Genomic DNA, 23,981 nt, shown 5'->3' with positions numbered 1-23,981 from the left:
TCCAAGGATTTAATAATTCTTTTTTTAAACTTGTGTTATCTAGGTGCTCAAATTAATAGGCAATGACTTCTTGTTAGATTGAGAAGAAAAGGAAATCCATGAAAACAATAGGAGGAGGAAAGGAGAAAGAGAGAGTGAAGGAGGCTGTGAGGGGAATAGACACTTGGGAAGAGGTAGAAGAAAAGAAAAAAAAAAGAAAACAGAGAACAAAATTCAAGAGAACTTTCTTTAGTTTTACCAAAGTCTTGTAGCCAATGATTCTCTAGAAACTCACAGTTTCTACTTCTTAATAACAACAACAACAAAAACCCTTTCTAATTGCCCTTTCTTTGCCAATCATTCACTAATTTTCATGATTGGTAGTGGAAAAGACAATTCACTCATTCACTCAACAAATATTTATTTGTAAAAAGTACTTATTATTATCATTATTATTATTATTATTATTGCCAAACTCTATTCTGGGCACTGAGGATAGGCACAATAATGAGCAAAACTTACATAAGTCCTTGCCTTCACTGAGCTTCCATGCTAGTGGGCTGAAGTAACCTAAATGTAGTAATTAAGGTGCTAAATGCCATAACAAATAGATCACAAGTTCTCAGTGGGTTAGCATACTAAAGTTCTATTGTCTGATCAGCTGAGAGTCCAATGCATATATTTTTGGTCAGGAAGATTTCCATGTGCCCATTCAGAGTTGCACTTTTGCTCTAACTCCATTTGCAAGAACTAGTCATGTGGTCCCAGCTTGCAGCAAGGGCACAGCTGGGACATGTAATTCACAGCAACAAACATAAGCCTTTGGTGATCCGCAAGCTGACACTTCGCATGGAGAGAGGCAGACAGAAACTGAATAACTAAACAAGTTATTTATTATGTTAGAAGGCAATAAATGCTCTGGAAAACAAACAAGAAGGGGAAGAGATATAGAATGCTTGTTAAGAATACTGAAATTTTTAATTGAATGATGAGAAAGGGACTCATTGAGGTGAGCAAAGTCTTCGGGGAGGGGAAGGAGTAAGCCACGTGGATACATTACTGGAGGAGGGAACTCTCAAAAAGGAGCCCATTAGGGCTGAAGTGAGCCGGGGGAGAGGTGGGAGATAAAGGTCAGAGAAATGAGAAGAGGCAAATTGTGCGGGACTCAGGCTTCTCCCCTGAATGAGATGAGTGGAAATCAGAAGAGTTAGGAGCAGAGGAAGTATAGAATTTGACTCAATTGTATCAAAACCAGTGTTGGCAGTTACGTTGAGAATTTATTGATGGGGGCAAACGGGAGGAGATTGTAGTGAGTTGGACCAGAGTGGCCACAATGGAGGTGATGGGATGTGGACAGATACTGGGTATTTTAAAGGCAAAGCTGGATTTGCAGATGTATTGGAGGTAGAGTTTGGGAGAAAGCCAGGAGGGAATGTGGCCTGGGCAATTTTAAAGATTTTATTTATTTATTTATTTTTAGAGACGGGAAGGGAGGGAGAAAGAGAGGGACAGAAACGGGGATGCAAGAGAGAAACATCAATCAGTTGCCTCTCATACATGCCTCGACATGGGACAGAACCTGTAACCCAGGCATATGCCCTGACCAGGAATTGAACCAGTGACTTTTCACTTTGCAGAAAGATGCCCGTACCAACTGAGCCACACCAGTTCTAGCAGCCTGAACAGTTTTAAGCGTGGAGTTGCTAATAACAAGACCAGGAAGACCACGGTGGAGCATCTCTGTGGGGAGATCAAGAATTCAGTCCTGGACATGCTGAGTTTGGGATGAGTATGACAGAGCCAAGTAGAGACGTCAACACATGCTGACAGCTTTCTTGCTGAAAGCTATCAACAAGAGCCACAGGTTTGGAGTCTTTCCTCACTTGGGGCAATGGGGAGGGAAAAACAAGGGAAGAGTAAGAGGAGTGACTGAGGAATTACTAATATTTGGGGCTGTGTGTTCCTCAAACCAGAGTCAGAATGAGGGGAGCATTCATGCTGACCAAGGGGCTCTTCCCCCCAACTCCATTCCTAACTGCCCACATCTAACTGTACACAGTGGCAGTGGTCTGAAGAGATGAAGGATAGGGTCCTTAGCAGCTCATTCCAGGCTTCTTCAGCCTCCCAAGCCTTGATAAGTTTGGTCATTCAACAAATATTTGTGGAGTGTCTATTATGTGCCAGGCCCTGGTCCAGGCCCTGAGTAAACAAGCCAGACAAGGTCTGTGGCCTTATGGAGCTTATACTCCAATGGGGGCGGGGTAGATAATAAACAGTCAACAAAGTGATGAGAGAATTTCTAACCCAGGGTTAAGAGAGTCGAGAGTGACCTGCTTTGGTTAAGGGGATCACAAAAATCTTCTTTGAGGAGGTGATATTTGAGAAGAGACCTGAGTGCCGAAAAGATGATCATCAGAGCTGGGGAACAAGGTTCCTTCTGGAAGCAAGCTTGGGGTGTTGAGGGCAAGAGAGAAGGCCAGTGCTGGGATCATAGTGAGGAAGGGGAGGCAGGAGCCATTTCACAAGGGGCTTGTGGCCCTGGTTAGGAATTTGGGTCTTATTCTAATTGCGATAGGGACACCTTTGGTGGGGTTAAGCAGTGGAGTCATGAGATACATTAACATCACAAATGTCACTGGGTTGGTCAGATGGAGAATAGACTGTAGGGGTCCTTGTGGAGGCTTCTAGCTCAGGCAACACGTGGTACTGGGAGGAAAGGAAGGACCGGGATGCACCCTGGAGTGAGTAAATGGGTCAGGCAGGTACATAAATTAAGCCCTTCTTTGGTTCAAGGCCTGTAGGCAAAGAAAGGGACCTACTGAAAGAAACGCTTGGGAGGCACAGAACTTGCCCTCAGCGTATTTAGTGTTTAATTATAGGAAACTGACCACACACCTAGAGATGTCCTGCACACACAAAGCAACCATTAAATCAGTGCACATTTGTGGCTGAAGGGGAACTGGAAAAGGAGCAACCCGAGAACCCGGAAAAGAGGAGACTTCGGAGAGCCTTGGTTAAAAGGGGCAGCAGCAGACTCTGATCGAGAGCCGGCTGTATCCCGGATCCCCAGTCCACGGCTGCTTGCGCTGGAACCTGGCTCCAGGCTCTAGTTACCCAGCTCACTCGCAGCTCTGAGAAAGCGGGTGACTCAGGGAAGGTCCCTCCCCGGCACGAAGCGTTCTCGGCTGGGAGTGACTCATTACCTAGCTCCCTCCCTCACGGCTGACCCCGAGCCAATCCCTTGATGAGTCTACACCTCACTCTTCCCATCTGGCAGGAACAATTGCCTGGTGGAGTTTTTCGCTCCCCGGGGGCAGGGCTCGTGTCAGCAACCGACCAGGTTCCTCGAGAGAGGCTTCTCCAAGGGTCTGGAGGAGTGTAGAACCCTTGCGTAGCCCCACTGCCCGAAGCCCTCCCAGTGCACCGAAGTGGGGGATGGTTAATGCCCGAGCATTCCTCTAATTTCAGAGTCATTCAGCATTTTGTACGGATTGTAGTTTCGCAATCACTGACGTCCTGGAGCATTTTTCCCTTGGACACCTCTTTAAAAATTCGCTTGGGGGAAAAAAGCAGTCAAAGCAGGCCCCCAAAGTCTGCAAAGCAGAGACCAGCGGCATCGGGAAGTGAGAGGGCGAGGGGACTGCCCAACCGGCGCCAGGGGCACAGGAGACTACGCCAGGTCGCCCAGCATAACCGAAAGCCGGCGGCGAGTATCAGGGAGAGAGCTCGGCTCCCCCGCAAGGAGCCCGCTGGCTCCAGCAGCTGCCCGGGCGGCGGGCGTGGGCTTCGGGGTCGCCAGCTGGGGTTCCCTGCCAGCATCTGGGCGCCCCCTACTTCCAGCGCCCTCAGTTGCAGCCTGGAGGCTGTATTCCTCAACAACCCCTGGGCAGGAGTGGTGCCCGCAGTCTTCCTTTTGCCCGGCTGCCTGGGCTTTTCACTCTGCTGGGACTCGCCAGGTGGACCCCAGCGGGCACACCTTCCTTCTAGCCCCGGACCCCCTCGGGGGCCCTCCGGCGAGTGCTGGAGCGCCTTTGCGCGCGAGCCAGTGCCCGTGCCCCGAGTTACCTGCCCGGGGAAGTCACCATACGCACGAACCCCGGGCGGTAAAAGTGTAGATTCGGTAAAGCCCACATTCCTAGGGGATGAATCCCTACCCAGAGGGTCTTGGATCACGTTACCGGCCGAGGGGAGGAGACAGCGGGAGGGAGGGTAAAAGTTGCATTTTGCTTATTATCCCCCCCTCCCAAACGCTCTCAGACGCTGGTTGATTCCGGGACACCGTGTCGCCAGATCCTGGAGCCCGACGGCTCCAGAACCTTTCTTCCCACGAATGCAGGAGTCAGAGCGCCGGCTGGTCTGCAGGGTTGCCGGGCCCTGAAGCGACCCCCGGTGTCCCGGAGCAAGAAGTGGGTCGTAGGAGTCTGCAGCCGTGCACCAAAGATCTGGAGCAATAACAGACATATAATGCGCATAAATAAATCAATGAGCAACTCTTTGCTGCCAGCAGCAGGGAAACCTCGGGCTGATTAAATGCAGACGTGGGGTGTCTGCCAGGGCAGGAGGGCGGCGGGGCAAAGGGAACTGGCGAGCAGGAGAGTAGTGGGGGGAAGGGAGGCCAGGGGCTGGAGCAAAGAGAAAAACCCAAAGCTACATTTAAAAAAATGGGGATGACTTTTAAATGCACACGGCCCAGAGGAGGGAAGGGGGCCGGGCCGAGGGCGCCCAAGCCAGCCAGCCACCGGGGGCAACTTTCCGGGCAGGAGGTGCGGCCCGAGGGGCGGCGCCGGCGGCGGAGGCGGGAGTCGGGGGCCGAGGGCGGGGGTGGGGTGGGGGGGGGGGCACTTTAAAGGCTCTTTCTTACCCATAATGCTTTGTGGGGACGTTGACAAGTGGATCCAAGATGGCGTAGAAAGTAATGACAGGTAAGTCCTGACTTCCCCCTTCTCTGCAGCTGGGACCGCTCTGCGAGATGCCCTAGCCCTCCGAGAAGGGAACCGGACTCCCCTCCGTTCTCCTGGGCCCCGGGAGGGGCGGCCCCGGGGCCGGCTAGGGGCCCCGGCGGCCCGCGGCGGGGCCTGAGACGCAGGGCTCTTCGAGGCGAGGCCCGGACGCTGGGGCTGTTTACAGCTTCTTCCCCTCCTCTGTCCCTTTCCCCTCCGCTGGGGGCCGCGGTGCCCTTGGCCCAGGCTGTAGAGGGGGCCGTACAGACCCGGGCCGCGAGCTGGCGGGAGGTCTCTCGAGCCCCGGGCACTCCGCAAGGGGGAGTCAAGCCTCCCTGCACGCTTCCCTCCGGGTCGCGGCTGGGGGTGGGGAGCGTGCGGGCCTCCCACGCCCCGCTCGATTGCCCCCTCAGGGCTCGGACTTGCACTGGGTGGGGCGGGGGCCGAAGGGTGGGCGTCCGGAAAAGTGGGTCAGGGGTGCGCCCCCTCCCTCTTTCGCGGAGGGCTCTCTTTTCTGAGCTTCACTTTCTTCCCCCCTTTCTCTGCCCCCTCCTCGGAAATTCTCTTTGGGCCTCAAGCATATCCACACAAATAAGAACAGACTACTCTTTCCTGGAGATTCCTGTAAGGCTCCCCTTCTCTAGGGTTCAGTTTTATCTAGGGACTTGGATTCCTCTCCCCCCAAATTATCTGAGCCTTCTACACCCTCCCCTTTGCTGAGGGTCCTTCAGACAGGGATGGAAGCCAGGGTCTAAGGATTCTTCTTGGATTAGGTTCCTTAGGTTTTGTTTGAAACTCCAAATGGTTATTCCTTCTCCTTCATAACTTAAGCTTTTCAGGCAAATCATTAATAGAGTATGTATAACTCCAGAGACAGTGGATTCCTGGGCGGGGCGGGGAGGGGGGGAGTTGTCCTGGCTAGTTCTTAATTTTACCTTCTCGGCTCGTATTAATGAGGTTTCTTCGCCTTCATTTCTTCCCTTTCTTCTTCTTCTTCTTTTTTTTTTTTTGAAAGCAAAGTCAGTAAGTGCTAAAGGAGATGACTTTTTTATGTTTTGGATTTTAAGAACATTTTGTAATCTATTTGATATCAGAGAAAGGAATTATTTTTGTTTTCAAGTAAGACTAAGTTACAAAGCCTCATACTGTACCATTTTGGTAACTTTTTCCATTTGAAGTTTAGATGCCTTTTCACTTCAGGCTGATCAAATGTTTGCTGCTGATTATGACTATTACTGATGTTGTACGGACATCTTTTACTTTTGTATTTGCCTCAGGAATTGGATGAAGTGATTGATCACTAAAGAACTACAGTGCTGGTGAGATGTGTAAGGTGAGACTGAAGTTAAAAATGTTTTACTTTTTTTACCTTTATTTTAATAAACTTATAAAAGTGAGGCTGAGACTAGTAATTTCATGGGTCCATCTTTATTTTCCAAATAACTTAGTCAGATGGGTATATAGGCAGGGCTAGATTTAGAAAGGGAAAATATGTCCAGTGTACCAGACTTTTCAGTAGCTTCAACATACTTAGCCATAGAAGATCTTACCCAGAGCCAGATATTATTTGCGGCTACCCTTGACCGGTATCTTCACCAGGAATAATTATAGTTTGCCTATTTAAATTTTCTCATGTAACTTTAATTGCACGTCTTAATTTTATCTGTGTTTTGGTGTCCATCACTCACTGTGTCTGCTGAGTGTCGGTGACTGTGTGTGTGGGTTTTGTGTGTCCCCAGTTTGTGGGGCTCTTGTAAAATACACCCTTTCCATTGCAAAGGATTATTTTAGTCACTCCTGTTTTTATTTTCTAGAAAATGGAGTAGTATTTGTCTCTCTCATAGTTATTTTTGAAATAAAAACGATAGTGTTGAGTTTTGTTTAGCTTTTTAGGGATAAGCCTGGTTTGCCATTATTTCCTGGGCACATGTGGTGTGTGAATTAAAAGTGTTGCTTTATTTAGTGTAACTTCTAATGCTTTGGGTTTAAAGAACTTCATTGTTATTGTGTTAGTAAACAGTATTTAGTACTGAAGAGAAGGAGAAAAGTTTGCTGATTTACATTTTTCACAGGCAATTTTCTGAACTTTAAACATACTTTACTATGGTTTATTGAGAAAATTAAGTTATGGTAGATTGGTTACTGCAGGTTTTTTTTTTTAACACATCTGGGTAGCATTTGGATTTTGAAATCGTCTCACAAACTTTTTCATATCTATCGCAACATCTGTTTAAAAAGAATAAGCTGTGCTTTTATTTTTTTCCAGATTGAGGCATACAATTGACATTTTGCCTTAAAAAAAAAACTTGGGAGAGGAAGGTGGACATAAACCAAGATCCTTTTGTAAGTGCACACACCACATTTGCTTGTGTTTGAAACTCAGCAGTGCTTGTGTGTATCACATTTATTTTTATTCTTGGCAGAGAAAATAAGGATTTTAAAATTTATTTATTTTCAACTTACAGATGGAATCATATTTATGCCTTAGACTTCCCAATCTGAACCTTTTATTTTTTATTTTTTAAATTTATAGATTACTTTGTGGAAAGGAACCAGTGATCCACTTTTTGGCCTATGGAGATATTCATTTGTAGTCTAAAATTTAATATTTAGAAATAGGTAATCTTGTGTGGCTAGTGTTTGGACTAAATTGTGTCAGGACATTTTCCACAGTTTCACACATGTTGACCATGTGAAGTGTTAGTATTCACTTCAAAGTGAAGTTAGTGGTTGGCCACCAAACAAGTTGTTACACAAAGTCTTCTGAACTGGGGGATGCCCCGGTAATGAGGGCCGTGGTGAAGCAGAAGTCTGTGTCTTGAGCTCCACAGAGACATAGCTTTTCTAGCCCGTCCTTTTGGCTGGGAAGCTAGGACACTATTTTTAGGTAAGCTTGTGGTTTTTGGGAGCCAGTAAGTACCTCTCTATCAGCTGGTAAACTTGACTTTTGCAACTGTTAGTGAGCAGTTTAATTTTCTGATACCATAAATATTTAAACTGCATTGTTTTAAAGTTCATGTACACTTATGGAGGACCCAGTGCTTTAATGAACAAGGGAGTGATGCCAAACAACAGCAGAGATCATTCCTACTTGCAAAGGGCCTTGTGCAGTTTAAAAATATACAGCATGTTCATGGAAGGCTAAGAATATATTGCAGAGGGGCCTACAAATAAGTAGACCAGATCTTATATGTGCATTTTTGTTTTCTGTGTAATAGGTAGGCTGGGTATTAATATGAAATGCAAACTAGTCTGTAATTGTCAGGTTATATTTAAGATCCAGTTATAGACCCAGCACAAGAAATAAGGTCCTTTGGCTATTGTTTCAAATGAATAGAAGATTTAGGGCCAAGTTTATCAACTCACAAGAGAGGGGGAGAGGCTACTTAAAAATTATAAGCAAATTGTTGTGGTGGTTTATTTTCATAAAGTTAGATAAGTACACATACAAATATAATTTGATTTCTAAGTAATATTTTGAAATGTTTTCTAGGAGAGAAATATGAAATGTGTGGAGTGGCCACACCAGCTTATAGTTCATTTAAATTGATGGGTGTAGTCAGGATTATTTCTGGCTAGAAGGAGCATAAAACAGTGGTCTGTAACTTCAGGGGGGGCTGGGTAATACTTTTGAGTAATCCTGAATTTAATTGAATTAATATTTCTTTTAAAAAATAATATTGTAGATATAACATGAAGACTTTGAGTTTACATATAAATTTTTTTAAAGCCATCAGTTGTTTAAAACAAATTCAAAGTTTTTCAACATATTACCAAACAGTCACACCAATTTGTTTACTTTTGTAATTTTACTGGGTCATTTTCTCCAAGAGCAGGAAGTTGTCTGGTAAAACCTGAGTTTGTATATTCATCTTGCTTTTGAACAAAAACAAACAGAAAAGCAAAACTAATTGATTCATCATATTCTTCAAGGAATGCATAGCATACTTAAAATTGTATTTATTTATTTATTTTTAGAGAGAGGGGAAATGAGGGAGAAAGAGAGGGAGAGAAACATCGATTGGCTGCCTATCGCACACCCTCAACTGGGGACCTGGCCCGCAACCCAGGATGTGCCCCGACCAGGAATGGAACCAGTGACATTTCAGTCCACAGGCCAGCGCTCAGTCCATTGAGCCACACCAACCAGTGCCATAGCATATTTTTTGACTGAACCATTCTGCAGTGTGAATGCTTGTGATTTTTGTTACTCCTGTGCCACATTTAAGGTGTTCTTGGCACATCTGAATTTGCCTTCTTGTTTTCTTTTGTGGAAATTCTTGTGAAAATAGTTCTGTAAGGCAACCATCCTATCAGTAAGCAATATGTATAACTAATATTCTTTAAAATTTTTTATGTTTATTCATTTGTTTTTATGCAGAACCGATGCATGCTATGGTAAGCAAATTTGAGCAGTACTTAAGTGTATGAAATAAAAAAGAATAAAAAGAAAAGCCTTTGTTCTTCATCCTCCACTTTTAGCCTTCTTCCTCTGAGCCGACCATAGAAAACAGTGGGTGTCACTTGGCTTTTGGGAGGTCTCGCTGTTGCTGATCTGCGCTGGTAGGAGTGGTAGGGAAGGTGTGGCCACTGAACCAGTTTAGAGGTTGTGCAGGGACTACTCCATTTTTATTTCCTGTGATGTTAAGTAATAGTGATAATCTTAAACTACCATCAATTGAGATAACTGTAATTAAATTGTTAATGAAACATTCAAACAGCTAATTACATTGTCAGATTAATAAAGTTTTTGATTTATTGATATTTTAAGAATATAAATATTTGTGAATTGAAGTCATATAACTTTAGGACTGGGTAATGGTGATAATTACCATCTGTGGAATTGTGTGATATGCTGCACAGTATCCTTACCGTTCGCTTTTTGTAACTCCTCTCTCCTTTAATTCTCATAACAACTCCATGATAGTCTTTGTTATTTACATTTTGCAAGGGAGGAAATTAAGACTAAATGTGAACTGACATAACGTCAGATTGGTAAGTAGTGGTGCTGGTGTTCTGTCTTAGAAAGCTTGTGCTCTTTCCATGATAATAGGCTCTACTGCTTCTGTCTAGCCTGTCTTTATTTTCCAGATGAGGATTTTTAGTCCTGGAGAAGTCAGGTGACTTGTCCAAGGTCACATTGTTAAGCAGTAGAAACATTAAACCAAAGTTGTTATATCTCTGGACTCTTATCTCAGGACTCATGGTCCTGGCTAGTTATGCTACATTTTATTGAAATACTGTGGACCAACACACTGTGTGCTGTGAATACTGGATACAAATGCTGCAGAACTGATATATTAGCAATGATATTTTCTGTTGTGTATTTAAAAGCTCCCTTCTCTCTCTTTCAGAAATTATAAAGAGCTCTGATGGGCTATTTGGGTGATACCCAGTGCAGTGAACTGCAGGTGAGTAAAGTTTAGGAGAGCCTTATTTAGAAAACAAGGACTTGGTAAAATCTGAGAAAGAGACAAGAGATAATGTAGATGAGAGTTTTTGGCCGCAAAGTAGGTGGAAAGGAGGTGGGACAGGGTGGAAGAAGGGTAACCTGAAGATGTGGGTCCTGACTGAAATGGCTACTTCTGGAACAGACTGGATGAAGCCAAACAATCTCCAAAGAGACATCCTGCTGCTGTGTCAGTTTGTTTGAAGAGAAGTGAGGGTAGGTTAATCTTCCACCTCTGTTCTGAATGCGTGACTGCATGGGAGCTCACCCTGTCAGTGCGATTGGGACTGGACAGGTCTTCCAGTTTCTGTGTTGACATTCTGGAGTGGTCATCACCTTGTGCTCCCAGTTAACTGTTGAATTGTTTCCCCTGTTATCTGCTATGTGTATGTTGTCAAGAATGACTATATATCTACTTTTTAAAAAAAAAGAAGCCCTGGCTGGCGTAGCTCAGTGGATTGAGCGCGGGCTGGGAACCAAAGTGTCCCAGGTTCGATTCCCAGCCAGGGTACATTCCTGGGTTGCAGGCCATAACCCCCAGCAACCGCACATTGATGTCTCTCTCTCTCTCTGTTTCTCTCTCTCTCTCTCTCTCTCCCCCCCCTTCCTTCCCTCCCTAAAAATAAATAAATAAAATCTTTAAAAAAAAAAAAAAAAATTAAAAAAAAAAAAAAAAAAAGATTTTATTTATTTTTAGAGAGGGAGAAGGGAGGGAAAAAGAGAGGGAGAGAAATATCAATGTGTGGTTGCCTCTCACATGGCCCCCACTGGGGACCTGCCTGCAACCCAGGTATGTACCCTGATTGGGAATTGAACCGGCAACCCTTTGGTTCTCAGCTTGTGCACAAGCCACTGAGCTACATCAGTCTGGGCCATATATCTGCATTTTTTGGATCTAGATACTGAGAACAGTAGCTAGATTTTGTTTCTATCAATAGAAAAAGTTTAAACTTTTTTCCTAATGATTGTGATCCCTCCACACAATAGTTATATTAGTCTTTCAAATTATTTATCTTTTGCTGAAATACTCTGCTAAGTAAAGAAATATTTATTGTTTCACAGTAATTTAACTTCTTGGTCCATTCATTATACTACTTTGGTCTTCCATTATTAAACTTAGAAAATGATAATACTAGAGAAAAACAACTAGAAGATTGTTTTAGTATTGTCCTTGTGGAACATCAGTGCTAAAGGCATGTTTTTAATATATTCTCACTGCCAGTCTTTTGTTAGACATCACCAGCTCTAGAAGGCTTCATGTTAATAAAATGACATGCCATCCTGCCTTTTGGCCTCTAGCATGTAAGATTTGCAAGACATTGCCAGCTACTTTTTACTCATTTGTTTTAAGCTGGAGTTTTTAGTTTTCTATTTCTTGTGGTTAAAATAACAGTTTTTCCCTTTTTAACTGTAGGGGAGTCTCCTGGCCACTAGACCTTTGATCTGTCCATGAGTCCATACTGCTTTTTCACTGTGACTCAGCCCACCACTGAGTCTGCAAGTTCCTTGAGAATCCCAGAGACTTTAATGTGACAGTACTCTATACTTTTAGGATTTATAATTGAATGTGGGCTTGCTGATTACTAAAATAATACTTGGTTGCAGGGATTCTTTGTTTCATGAGTATATGCTTGTGTTACACGATTCATCCCCCACAGGGTCATGGGGACGATCAGAAGACCAGCTGGGGTGGTTTGTTGTTTTGGAAAGCTAGGATCTAGGGGTGTCATAGGTCATTGTGATAAGGAGTGCAGGAGGGCTTTCAGTTAAGGCCAGACTGGACATTATGGGGAGGGGTGAACCTCTTCTTGAGACTATATCAAGTTTGTGTCCTGGAACCCCTCTATGCCCTCAGTATAGTGCGGCTTTCTTAAGTTAGGATATTTAATAAATTGTTAAAATTGGGGTTAGTCCACTAAAATAGTTTATTTTCTTTTTGGCATTCCATTAAAATATGTTTTGCTCATTTTAAGTTATGATGCATATAATTTGAATGTTTTGTATGTACTAGATCATAAAACAGTTCCATGTTAAAGGTGTCACTCACTATTTAATTTATAAAACATTTTGAAAGCCTGCAAATTTTCATCAAGTCATGTGCTCATAATTTACTTAAATATTAAATTTTAAAAATTTATTTCATAGAGAGAGGGGAAGGGAGGGAGAAAGAGAGGGAGAGAAACATTAATGTGCAGTTGCTCCTTGCGTGCCCCCCACCGGGGACCCAGCCTGCAAGCCAGGCTTGCGACCGGAAACTGAACTGGTGACTCCCTGGTTCGCAGGCTGGCATGCAATCCACTGAGCCACACCAGCCAGAGCTGCTGAAATCTTTTTACATTTGGTATTTATGTTATTGGCTGGTTTTCAGTTGATATTTTAACTTATATTAAAACAGATATTATTGTATTTTTTTGACTAATTATATCTCTAGGATAAACTTTTTGAGTACATTACTATTAACATGATATGAATGTTTTTATGGCTTGCCATACTGTTTTCAAGAATATTTTATCAGCTTGTACTACTATCAGATACATGGATATTTCTGTTTCACCATAATTGTACAGAAATACATTTTTTCCTTAAAAAAATTTAAGCTCATTTAATAGTGTAAAGTGGCATTTGTGTTTCTGTTTTCTATAATGTTGAACTTCACTCTTTGAATCTCTTCATGTTGAATTGTTCATATTCTTGGCTATTTTATGCAATAAACTATTGATGTGGGCTTTGGATAGGAAGGCAAGTATAACCAGCTAATAAAGAGGTGATTATTAAAAAGATAACTAGAACATATTCAGTGAAAATGTTCAAAGAGGGTCTGGTTTATATGTTAAGTGATGTTGGGGCTAGTGTTCAAAAGGGGAATAGGTACAATTTTGCAAATATTTCTTGGGCATCTACTGTGTACCATGTGCTGTTATGTCTTCTGAATGCTTCTGAAGTTATCATAATGGCGTCTGCCTGGTTGAGAATGCTTGAGGTTTGAGCAGTTGGGGATTCCGGCTACTAAAGTCCCTTTGTGGCTGCTTGGAGGGCTGCGGGATCACTCTCTAGACACAGGGGTGTCCAACCTGTGTCCTGCGGGCCTTATGCGGTCCAGGATGGCTATGGATGCAGTCCAACACAAAATTGTAAATTTACTTCAAACCTTTTTTTTGCTCATCAGTTTTCATTAGTATTTGTGTATTTAATGTGTAGCCCAAGACAGCTCTTCTTCTTCCAGTGTGGCCCAGAGATGCCAAGAGTTTGGATGCTCCTGGGGTAGAGAGCATCTTTAACTCATTCATGGTATATACCACTATGCCATGGCACTCTCCTTAACAGCTCTGTTCTGAGGGATACAAAGATGAATAAAACATCAGTCCTACAGACAAGGAAGGAATCATCTGGGAGGGAGAATAGGAGTACCAAAAAAAGTGAAAGAACTAATAGGAATTTGATAGGTGCTATAAAAGGGGTTCAAACTGTTTAGGTAGTAAGTGGAGGGCATGATACTGCTCCCTTGGGGATGTGGAGGAACACTTCAACTGAAGAGGTGGCATTTAAATTGTGCCACTGCTCATTAGAACATTGGAAAGAAGAGGGCATTTGGAAGGTAGGATGGTGTGACCAAAGACTGGCATGGGTGGTTTTGGAAATGAGGCAGGTCACAGGAAACCGTATATCCAGATTACCTGGACCCTGGGATACATAAGGGAACATAGTGGAAGGTGGGGCTGCCAAGTGGTCAGGACTGGGTTTTGGGGGATCTTAAATGTCAGACTAAAGATCAGAGTGATGGATTGGTAGTGCAAAGAAACTTGAGACAGGTTTAGTTTGGTTCATGCTAATAGTCTAAGTGAGGGATGTTGAGGGCCTGAGTTGAATTGGTTACCTTGGGACTGGAAAGCATATAATGGATTCAAGAGATACTTTGGTCCTGGTTCTGTTGGTTGGGCATTGTCTCACAAACCGCAAGTTTGTGGGTTCGATTACCAGTCAGGGCACCTGTCTACCTGAGTTGCTGATTTGGCCCTCAGTCAGTTGGGGCACATATAGAAAGCAACCAATTGATATTCCTCTTCATGTCTTTCTTTCTCCCTTCCCCTCTCTCTTAAAAAAAAAAGATATTTTGGAGGCTGAACAGAAAGATTTGTTGACTGATTAGAAGGGTAAGAGAACAGTCAGCTCTATGTTTCAAGGCAGGGATGATGTTGAAGTTTTCATGGTTGGGTGGCTGACAGATGGGGCATCATGAATAGGGAAGTCAGGAGGAAGAACAGGTCTCAGAGGTTCATAATAGAGAAAGATGAATTGGGTTTTGTGTTGAGATTAAGGAGCTCATAGAAAGTTGAAATCAGAATTTTAATCCTTTAGGAAACTGATGAGGAAGTTGGGGCCCAGAGGAGTAGCTGGATGGGTGAGGTCTCTCAGCCAGTTAGAGCAGAGTGCAGACAAGCTTCCTGACTCCCAGCCCTGCGCTCTTTCCCTGCCTCAGGCCTAGATCCCTGCCTCAGGCCTAGAAGTGCTGCAGGTTCTCAGCTGTGGTTTTCCCACACCTAGGTGTGCTCAGTAGAAAGTTGGAGACTTTATGTTGGGAAGTAAGGTCTTTACTTTTAATTAAATTTTTTTATTATGGAAACTTTCAGACATACAGAAGTGGAAAGAAGACTGTAATCAATCCCACTGACCCATTGTCCAACTTCGTTTTTTATTTTTATTTATTATTATTATTATTATTATTATTATTAGTTCTCACCCAAGGACATGGTTTTATTGATTTTAGAGAGAGAGAAAGGGGGAGAGTGTCTGGGAGAGAGGGAAACAGTGATGTGAAGAGAAACATCAATCAGTCGACCTCCCGCACGTTCCCTAGCTGTGGATTGAACCCGTGTGTGCCCTGGCCAGGAATGGAACCCACAGTCTTTGGGTGAATGGGGTGTCACTCCAACCAACTGAGCCACCTGGTCAGGGCCAGCTTTAGCAGTTATTAATGTTATTTCATCTCTTTTCTCCCTTCCCATCAATTATATTGAGCAATGTGGAGAAGGTGTTTTGGTGACTTTAAATTTTGTGTATTTGCAGGTGAGGAGAGTGGAACAGTTCAGTAGGATATGTTTCAGGCTTTCTGGGGCAGGGTCCAGAGTAAACAGAAGTAGAATATACTTCCAAAATTCCTGTGCTGCCTCAGACTTGTTTTGGGCAAATCATTTAAGTCTTTCTGAGTCTTAGCTTGTCTGTGAGATGTACATACCAGCTTCAGTGAATCACTCTAGATAGAGTATGTAAAAGCCGTCTGTGAACTCTAAACTTTGAGACTGAAGTAGCATGGAGATTTTAGTTGTCAGTGCTGCTGTTCATCCCTTTGGGCTTTTGTGGTGCAGGAATGAAGTTCATACTAGTCAATACAGTTTTAATAGTCAACAAATCTGTGTTATGTCTGCCCTTGCAGCTTCAGTAGTGAACAGAACAGACAAAATCCCAGCTCTCATGGAGCTTATGTTCTAGATCCAGAGGATAATAGTTTTATAGTAATTAATAGCTATAATAACTAGTACTCTTATAGTGATTAGTATAGGCCAGGCACTGTTCTAAGTGATTTCATATTTTAACCTATTTAATTTCTTGCAACTATCCTGTGAGGTAGATACATTTATTTTTTCCACTTCGCAGGTTTGGAAATGAGACAAACTTTTATGCAGATTGTCTCAGGTCACAATGCCAGGACTCAAATTCAGGCAGATCGGGCTTCAAGCCTGTACTCTTAACCCCTGTGTCATAGAACATCTTTAACTCATTATGGCGTGCCAGTGTTTGATGCACATAAAAAAGTTAGGTCCATATTGAAATTGTTCCTAAACTGGTAAGTGTTCTCTTCTTGTAAAAGGCAAAATAAAAACAAATGGAAAAAAAATGGCAGTAGCCCTCTGCAGATAGAGGTGTATTAGTATTCTTTCATAGAACAATGTTTTTCTCTTTTTATAGGCTTCATCAGCTTCTTGGTTTCTTTCTTTTTAATTTTTTTTTATTAGAGAGGAAGGGGAGAGAGAGAAAGAGAAATATCAACCTTTGTTTTACTTATTTATGCATTCATGGGTTGACCTGTTTCATGTGTCCGACTGGGCACTGAATCTACAACCTGGTACACCTGGATGATGCTCTAACTAACTGAGTTTTCCAGCCAGGGCTCTCTTGGTTTCTTTAGATGCAAATGGCCACCTCAGTAGAAGGCAGTTATTTTTCTGCTGGCCCTTGAGCAGGATCTCTTCTTGAATGAATCCCCCTGTTTATAATTCTCTTTTCCCCTTTCCTCTAGTCCCCTCTCTTTTCTTATCTTGGGGTAATTCCCTTTTCTGATCTCTTCTGCTCTTTGTTCTTCCTTTTTCTCATAGCTATGCTGTGCCTTTCCAGTCTCAGCATTTTGCTTTTCGCTTCTCTTCCTGCCTACCTTTGCAGCCACTGTGCTTTGGCTTTTTCTAAGTTGATTTAGTGGATCTAATACTGGGACCAATTTCCTGCCTCTGGTTCTGCCCTGTCAGCTCAGTCACTCTTTCATGGGCGGCGTTCTGGGAAATGGGCAGCGAGCATTTCTTAAGTTTGCATCTGGATGAGAACGTGGGCCTGATTGCTTTAAGGAGGGCATTATGGTTTGTATGCTTTTAAAATTTTTTTTAGAAAATCTATATAACATAAAATTTCTACTATCAAACCAATTTAGCATATAATTTAGTGGCATTAAGTACATTTAAGCTGTGGTGAACTATCACCACCATCCATTTTCAGAACTTTTTCATCCTCCCAAACTGAAACTCTTTAAACAGTAACCCTCCATTCCACTCTCCCTCAAGCCCCTGGCATCCACCATTATATTTTTGTCTCTGAATTTGACTGCTCTAGGGACTTCATATAAAATTCAGTAATGCTGTATTTATCCTTTTGTATCTGGCTTATTTCACTTAGCATGAAGCCTTCAAGGTCCATCTCTGTTGTAGCATGTGTCAGCATTTCCTTTTCAAGGCTGAATAATATGCCATTGTATGTGAATATCACATTTAAAAAATCCATTCATCTGTTGATAGACAGTTGGATTGCTTTTACCTTTTGGCTCTTGTGAATAATGCTGCTATGAACGTGAGTGTACAGATGCCTGTGTGAATGCTTGCTTCCATCCTTTTGGGAATACTCAGAAGTAGAATTGTGGATCATATGGTAATTCTATAGGAGGAACCACCATATGGTTTCTATAGCAGTAGCACCTTATTATGTCCCTCCAGCAGTGCATAAGGTTTCCTTTCCTCCACATCCTTGCCAACACTTGTTGTTTTCTGTTTTTTTTTTCCCTATAGTAGCCATCCTAGTAGGTGTGAAGTGATAACTATACCTTGTTTTAAAGGTGTCTTATGTAGAATAATAGAATTTCAGGACTGGAAATAATAGTAAGGTTTCTAAGTCAACTAGCAGTAGACAGCAAGAGTATTCTGCTATGCCATGGCATTTCTACTCCTTCCTCACCTGGACACAGGCATGGGGGCAGATGTGCTGTACCGGATCTCAGGCTCAAGATGGGCTTGTGTTAGAGTACATGGAACACGCTTTGGAAGAGATCCGCTTTCCTATTTTGTCAGAAACCCTATTTCTTCTACTTCTTTACAGTCTCCAACTGTGCCTTCTGGGTTATGTGGTCTTCTTTCAGCTTCTTTAAGGAATAAGGACAGTTGTATTCAAATAAATATACTTATTTTAAAGAAATTAGACATGTTAGAAGTGAATGAGCCCAAGATCAGTCTAAACAGCCTAGCTGGTTAAAAAGGACTATATTCAATATCAATTTGAAGGAACCTAAGTATTACTACTGAATGTTAGCTATAATTTCTTATGTGAAATAAATCATCCCTTTCAATCTTTTTTTAAAACTTGGAAAAGAAATTAAGCAGTACATAAAATTAGGATGTATTTTATATTTGAGAGAAAATTATAACTTCTGGGTTAATTTTGGTTTTGAATCACTTTAAGTTAATGAAGACAGTTTATATTATGAAAATTTTTAGGACTATAGTAAGTTGGAAGAATAGTATAATCAACATCCAGTTGTTATTTAGCATTTTGCTGTAATTTGCCTTTCTCTTTCTCTGTCTAAAATAGGTAGAGTTTTTTCATGAGCCACCTGAAAGTGAGAAGTGGCAGACTTTTGAATGGCACTTCATACATATTTCCATAGGTATCTCCTAAGAATGAGGATATTTTCTTTTTTTTAAAGATTTTATTTATTTTTAGGGAGGGAAGAGAGGGGGAGAGAGAGAGAGAGAGAGAGAAGGAGGGAGGGAGGGAGGGAGAGAGAGAAAGAAAGAAAGAAAGAGAGAGAGAGAGAGAGAGAAAGAGAGAGAGAGAGAGAGAGAGAGAGAGAGAGAGAAAGAGAAGAGGAGAGAAAGGAGAGAGAGAGAAGAGGAGGGAGAGAGAGAGAGAGAGGAGAGAGAGAGGAAAGAGAGAAGAGAGAAAGAGAGGAAGGAAAGAAAGAAAGAAGAGAAGAAAGAAAAGAAAAAAAGAAGAAAGAAAAGAAAGCTCCCTCCCTCCCTCCCACTCCCTCCCTCCCTCCCTAAAGACAGCGACATCCATGTGCTGTTTCTGGGGTTTTCTGTGCCTGCAACCCAGGAATGTAACTCTGGCTGGGGCATTGACCCTAGGGACCATTTTGGTTCCATCCCGCGCTCAATCCACTGAGCTACGTCCAGGCCAGGGACTAGATGAGGGATATTTTCTTCATAAACCGTATAGCATTGTCCACATCACATCCTTAGAAACTAATTCAATAATACTACTGGTAAATATCAAGTCTGTAATATAAATCTCCATTTATCCCAAATGTACTTTATTTCTCTAGTTTATTATGTCTCTTTAGTTTTTTAAGATCTAGAATAATTACCCCCCCCCCTTTTTTTAATCCTTGCCCAAGGATATGCTTATTGATTTTGGAGAGAGAGAGAGGAACATGTATGTGAGAGAGAAACATTAATTGGTTGCTTCCCGATTCGGAATCAAACCCACAGCCTAGGTATGTGCCCTACCGGGGATTGAACCTGTAGCATTTTTGGTATATGGGATGACACTCCAGCCAACTGTGCCACCCGGCCAAGGACCCTTTCTGTTTTTCATGACAGTAAAGTATGTTGTTGAAAATTATAAAATGCAGGTTAGAGAATCTATAATCCATCACTCATAGATATTCACTTTTACTTTTTAAATTTTGGAATGATTTTAGATTTATAGAAAAGTTGTAAATGTATGTCAGAGTTCTTACATACTCTTCACTAAGTTCCCTGCATTGTTAACATATTACATTTTTATGGTACATTTGCTAAAACTAAGAAAATGTCATTGGAACATTTATATCAAGTAATTTTCAGATTTCATTTGGATTTTCCCAGTATTTGCACTAAAGCCCACTTTCTGTTAGTGATCTATTCTGGAACCACATTGAGTGTAGTTAAGTATTCTGGACTGTGACAGTTTTTTGGACTTTCCTTGTTTTTCTGACAATTTTGAAGAGTTTTGGTCACTAATCATCAGAGAAATGCAAATTATAACCCCAATGAGCTATTACCTCACACCTGTCAGAATGGCTATCATCAATAAATGAACAAACAAGGAGGATGTGGAGAAAAGGGAACCCTCATGTACTGTTGGTGGGAATGCAGATTGGTGCAGCCTATGGAAAACAGTATGGAGGTTTCTCAGAAAATTGAAAATGGAACTGCCTTATGATCCAGCAATTCTACTTCTGGGTGGAATGTATCTGAAGAAACCCAAAACTCTTAATCTGGAAGAATATATGCTCCCCTATGTTCATTGCAGCATTATTTACAATAGCCATGCTATGGAAGTAACCCAAGTAAGTGCTCATCAATAGACAAGTGGATAAAAGGCTGTGATACAGCCCTGGTTGGTGTGGCTCAGTTCATTGGAGCATCATCCTGAAACCAAAGGTTGTGGGTTTGATTCCTGGTCAGAGCACATACCTAGGTTGCAGTTCGATTCCTAGTCCAGGTACATATGGACACAGCTAATCAATGCTTCTCTCTTGCATTGATATTTCCCTCTTTCCCTTCTCTCTCTGGAAGCAATGAAAAAGTGTACTGGGGTGAGGATTAAAAAAAAAAGCTGTTTACGTATGTACAATTGCATATTACTTGGTCATAAAAAGAAGAAATCTTACCATTTGCAGCAGCATGGATCGACCTAGAGGGCATTATGCTAAGTGACTAAGTCAGTCAGAGGAAGACAAATACCATAAGATTTTACTCATATGTGGAATCTGAAGAACAATATGAATGAACAAACAAAACAGAAACAGTCTCATATATGCAGAGAACAAACTGATGGTTGCCAGAGGGGAGGGTGGTTGGGGGACTAGGTGAGAAAGGTGAATGGGTTGAGAAGACCAGATTGATAGTTACAAAATACTCATGGGGATGTAGATGTACAGCACCAGAAATTTAGTCAGTAATATTGTAATAACTATGTATGGTACCAGGTGGGTACTGGAAATACCGGGGAATTTGTAAAGTATTTGATTATCTAACCACTATGCTATATATACCTGAAGCCAACATAGAATAATATTGAATGTAAACTGTAATTGAAAAAAAAAAAAAGGGCGTCCTCATCAGGTATTTCATAGAAGGTCCCTTGGTTTGGGTTTTTCTGATGTTTTTCTCATGACTAGACTATGTGTTTTGGGAAAGGAGATAATTAACTTTTAATATTTTGTTTCATATGTCTCGGATTTTTGTGTAAAATATTCTGTGTGCACAGATACACATTTTATGCAAATAGGATTATCAACTATGTATATTTTGTAATCTGTTAATTTGCAAAATAGGATTATACTTATAACGTTATTTTGTAACCTGCTTTTGTCACATCTTTCCAATAGCCTCTATTCTTAACACTGCTTCTTGTAGGAAACTGGTCTGAGTTTCAAACATCTGGTTTGAAAATACAGTTTTAGAACATAGACTATTGGTAAATTGAAGACAGCCTTTAAGAGGGATGATGATGGTGGTGGTGGTACCTTTTCGTTTTAATTACACAGTTGGCTCTTTTATATTGATTTATGTTTTACTTTAAAAGGTCACCTGTTCTATATGATGATGTGTTTATAAGTCTAAACAGATAACATGGAAGGAAAAATGAAATGCAAAGAATAGAAAATGTTTATAATAAAATTTTCTTGACAAGCAGCAACCTTTTAAGAAGTCAGTCTTTTTAATACAATTTTCTTGCTTTGTAAACAAGGTTTTTGTTTTTTTATATTTTATTTGATTCGTAAGCATTTGAAATGATTTGGGAAGAGGTTTGCTGTTCCACTTGTTTATGCATTCATTGGTTAATTCTTATATGTGCCCTGACCAGGGATAGAACTTACAACCTTGTTGTATCAGGGTGATGCTTAAACCAACTGAGCTACCCAGCCAGGGCATAATTTAAGTGCTTTAAATTATGTATTTAAAGCATTTTCTTTGTTATATTGAATTTTATTCATTCTGGAATTTGGGAAAGTTTACCTCTTTATGAAAGAGATTATTCAAAATAGAGTAAGATTGATGATCTTTCTAGTTTTCTTCTCAATAGGCTTAACCTCTTTTCTAATGCTTCTTGCATACTCAGTGATTTTATGAGTTTTGGAGAAAAATGCAAGTCTGGCTGCCTGTTAGCATAGTATAATAAATAAAACTTTATTACTTTGCAGAATATTTTGCCTGTGTATTCCATGCAACCATCACAAATTCCAGTTTTGGATAAAAGTAGATAAATTTAAAGATAGTACAACTTTTTTATGACTTGGCATTCTTATGAGAACTGAATTTGGTACACGACAGTTCTTGGAATGGTTGGAATTTGGGTTATTTTGGGTCATCTCTTTGGGAATTCAATTGAAGTATTTATTGAATAGTTTTAGTGAATTGAATGCTTGTCATGGGGATATCAATGATGTAAAGTATGACTTGTATTTGTAAGATAGTTGTGTTGGGCAGTTAAGGCATCTGACGTGAAATATTTAATCCAGGATAATGAGTGAGTAAGAGGCCAGATCAGTCTGTAGGAAGTAATGCTGGTTGGGGGAGGAGAGCATGTTAGAGAAGCAGACTTTGAGGTATTCATTTAAAGCTGGGTAGGATTTAGGTCCAGAGAGAGGAGGGAAAGCACGTTCAGGCAAGGGAAGGACATTGTCAGAGACGCAGCATCTGGACTGTGCTTAGGGCTCACTGAGGGAGTGTTGGGAAAGTTAGGTTGTAGCCAGACTGTGGGTAGCCTGGATATCTAGTAATGCTCTTAGAAGTCATTTTATGGGTATTTTGGAGCCACCATGCCATCTCTAGAGTAATGGTTCTTAACTTTTTCCTCCCTGGGGAGGTATGATACACTTTGACTAGCAGCATGGTCTCACTAAGGTCATGTTGCCTGTGGGGGAAGGGGACATATTGTGCAATGCTTTCTTCCTCCACTGTGCTGGCTCGTGTGGGTAATTTTCAGAATGTATCAATCTGGATTTTCTTTCTTTTTGCCACAATACATTTACTACTTTCTATTAAAGTCTTATTTTCAGGATAGTAATGGAGTTTCCACAGGGAGAATAATGAGGCAGGTTAAATGCAAATTACTGACTTTTTAAAAAGTGGAAGGAGTGAGTGAATTAAAAAGAGGAAGATGAACTTGTTTGCAAATGGGTGAATGTAAAAAAAAAGTTGGGAAAATATAAAATTTCATTATGCCAAGTATTGCCTGGGAAATGGATCTTGGAATCGTTGCATGTCATTCCATGAAAGCTTTGTGCTGTTGCAAACAAATGACACAAAACAATGGGCGTCTCTGAGAAGAGCAGTGTGAACGAATCTGAGCATCACGAAAGGAAAACTTTTAATTTTAAAATTCAAACGATAGCAAATTTGAATGCATTGGATGTACTAACCACACCTTTAAAAAAATCATTATTATTTAGCCCTGGCTGGTGTGGCTCAGTGGATTGAGTGCTGAATGTGAACCAAAGGGTCACTGGTTTGATTCCCAGTCGGGGCACATGCCTGGGTTGTGGGTCAGGTCCCTGGTGTGGGGTGCGCAAGAGGCAACCACACATTGGTGTTTCTCTCCCTCTCTTTTTCCCTCCTTTCTCCTGTCTAAAAATAAATGAATAAAATATTTTAAGAAATCATTATTATTCAGCCTTGGCTGGTGTAGCTCAGTGAATTGAGCACAGGCTGTGAACTAAAGGGTCGCTGGTTCGATTCCCAGTCAGGGCACACTCCTGGGTTGTGGGCCAGGTCCCCAGTGGAGTCCGTGTGAGGGGCAACCACACATTGATGTTTCTTCCCTCTCTTTCTCCTCTCTCTAAAAAAAATGAATAAAAATATCTTTAAAAAAGATTCTCTCTTCTTTAACCTTTGACATTTTAATTATGATTTGTCTTCGAGTGGGCCTCTGCATTCATCTTGTTTGGGATGCTCTGTGCTTCCTGGACTTGCATGTCTATTTCCTTCACCAAATTAGGGAAGTTTTCTTGCATTATTTTTTCAGATAGATTTCCAATTTCTTGTGCTTTCTCTTCTCCTTCTGGCACACTTATTATGATGCATATGTTG

At 41.6% G+C, this 23,981-nt stretch overlaps 2 protein-coding genes across 5 annotated transcripts in view; one reads left to right on the top strand and one right to left on the bottom strand.

Moving 5' to 3' along the window:
• Positions 1–4,173: 4,173 nt before the first annotated feature.
• On the bottom strand, positions 4,174–10,687 carry LOC118502346. Its single transcript, XM_036034520.1, has 4 exons — positions 10,637–10,687; positions 8,719–8,795; positions 4,841–5,438; positions 4,174–4,421 (listed from the first exon to the last, which is right to left on the bottom strand). Exons 1-4 carry the CDS (start codon positions 10,685–10,687, stop codon positions 4,233–4,235), a joined length of 915 nt encoding a protein of 304 aa, XP_035890413.1. The 3' UTR covers positions 4,174–4,232.
• Positions 4,829–23,981, top strand: part of HELZ (helicase with zinc finger) — a 138,833-nt gene continuing 119,680 nt past the window's right edge. For 2 of the 4 annotated variants that reach the window (XM_028521001.2, XM_028521000.2), the window contains exons 1-4: positions 4,829–4,901; positions 6,197–6,252; positions 7,186–7,262; positions 10,274–10,330. The gene's annotated coding sequence lies outside the window, so the exon portion shown is untranslated. The remainder of the gene's footprint in view (positions 4,902–6,196; positions 6,253–7,185; positions 7,263–10,273; positions 10,331–23,981) is intronic. The other 2 variants (XM_028521002.2, XM_036033464.1) reach the window with 1 other exon arrangement.

Source organism: Phyllostomus discolor, chromosome 8 (genome assembly GCF_004126475.2).
Source record: "Phyllostomus discolor isolate MPI-MPIP mPhyDis1 chromosome 8, mPhyDis1.pri.v3, whole genome shotgun sequence".
Lineage (NCBI taxonomy): Eukaryota > Metazoa > Chordata > Mammalia > Chiroptera > Phyllostomidae > Phyllostomus > Phyllostomus discolor.
Note: the sequence above shows the minus strand (reverse complement) of the source record. Positions and strands in the feature narration are given on the sequence as shown.

Bases quoted from the DNA above. Each gene is read 5' to 3' on its own strand.
- LOC118502346 (XM_036034520.1), bottom strand. From the start codon at position 10,687: ATGTCAACACAGAAACTGGAAGACCTGTCCAGTCCCAATCGCACTGAC. The intron at 5,439-8,718 runs GTAAACAAATTG...AAGAAAGTGAAG, and splicing joins GACCCAGTAAAATTACAAAA to CTCAGAAAAGAGAGCCCTCC. The intron at 4,422-4,840 runs GTAAGAAAGAGC...TTATTGCTCCAG, and splicing joins GTCCCCACAAAGCATTATGG to ATCTTTGGTGCACGGCTGCA.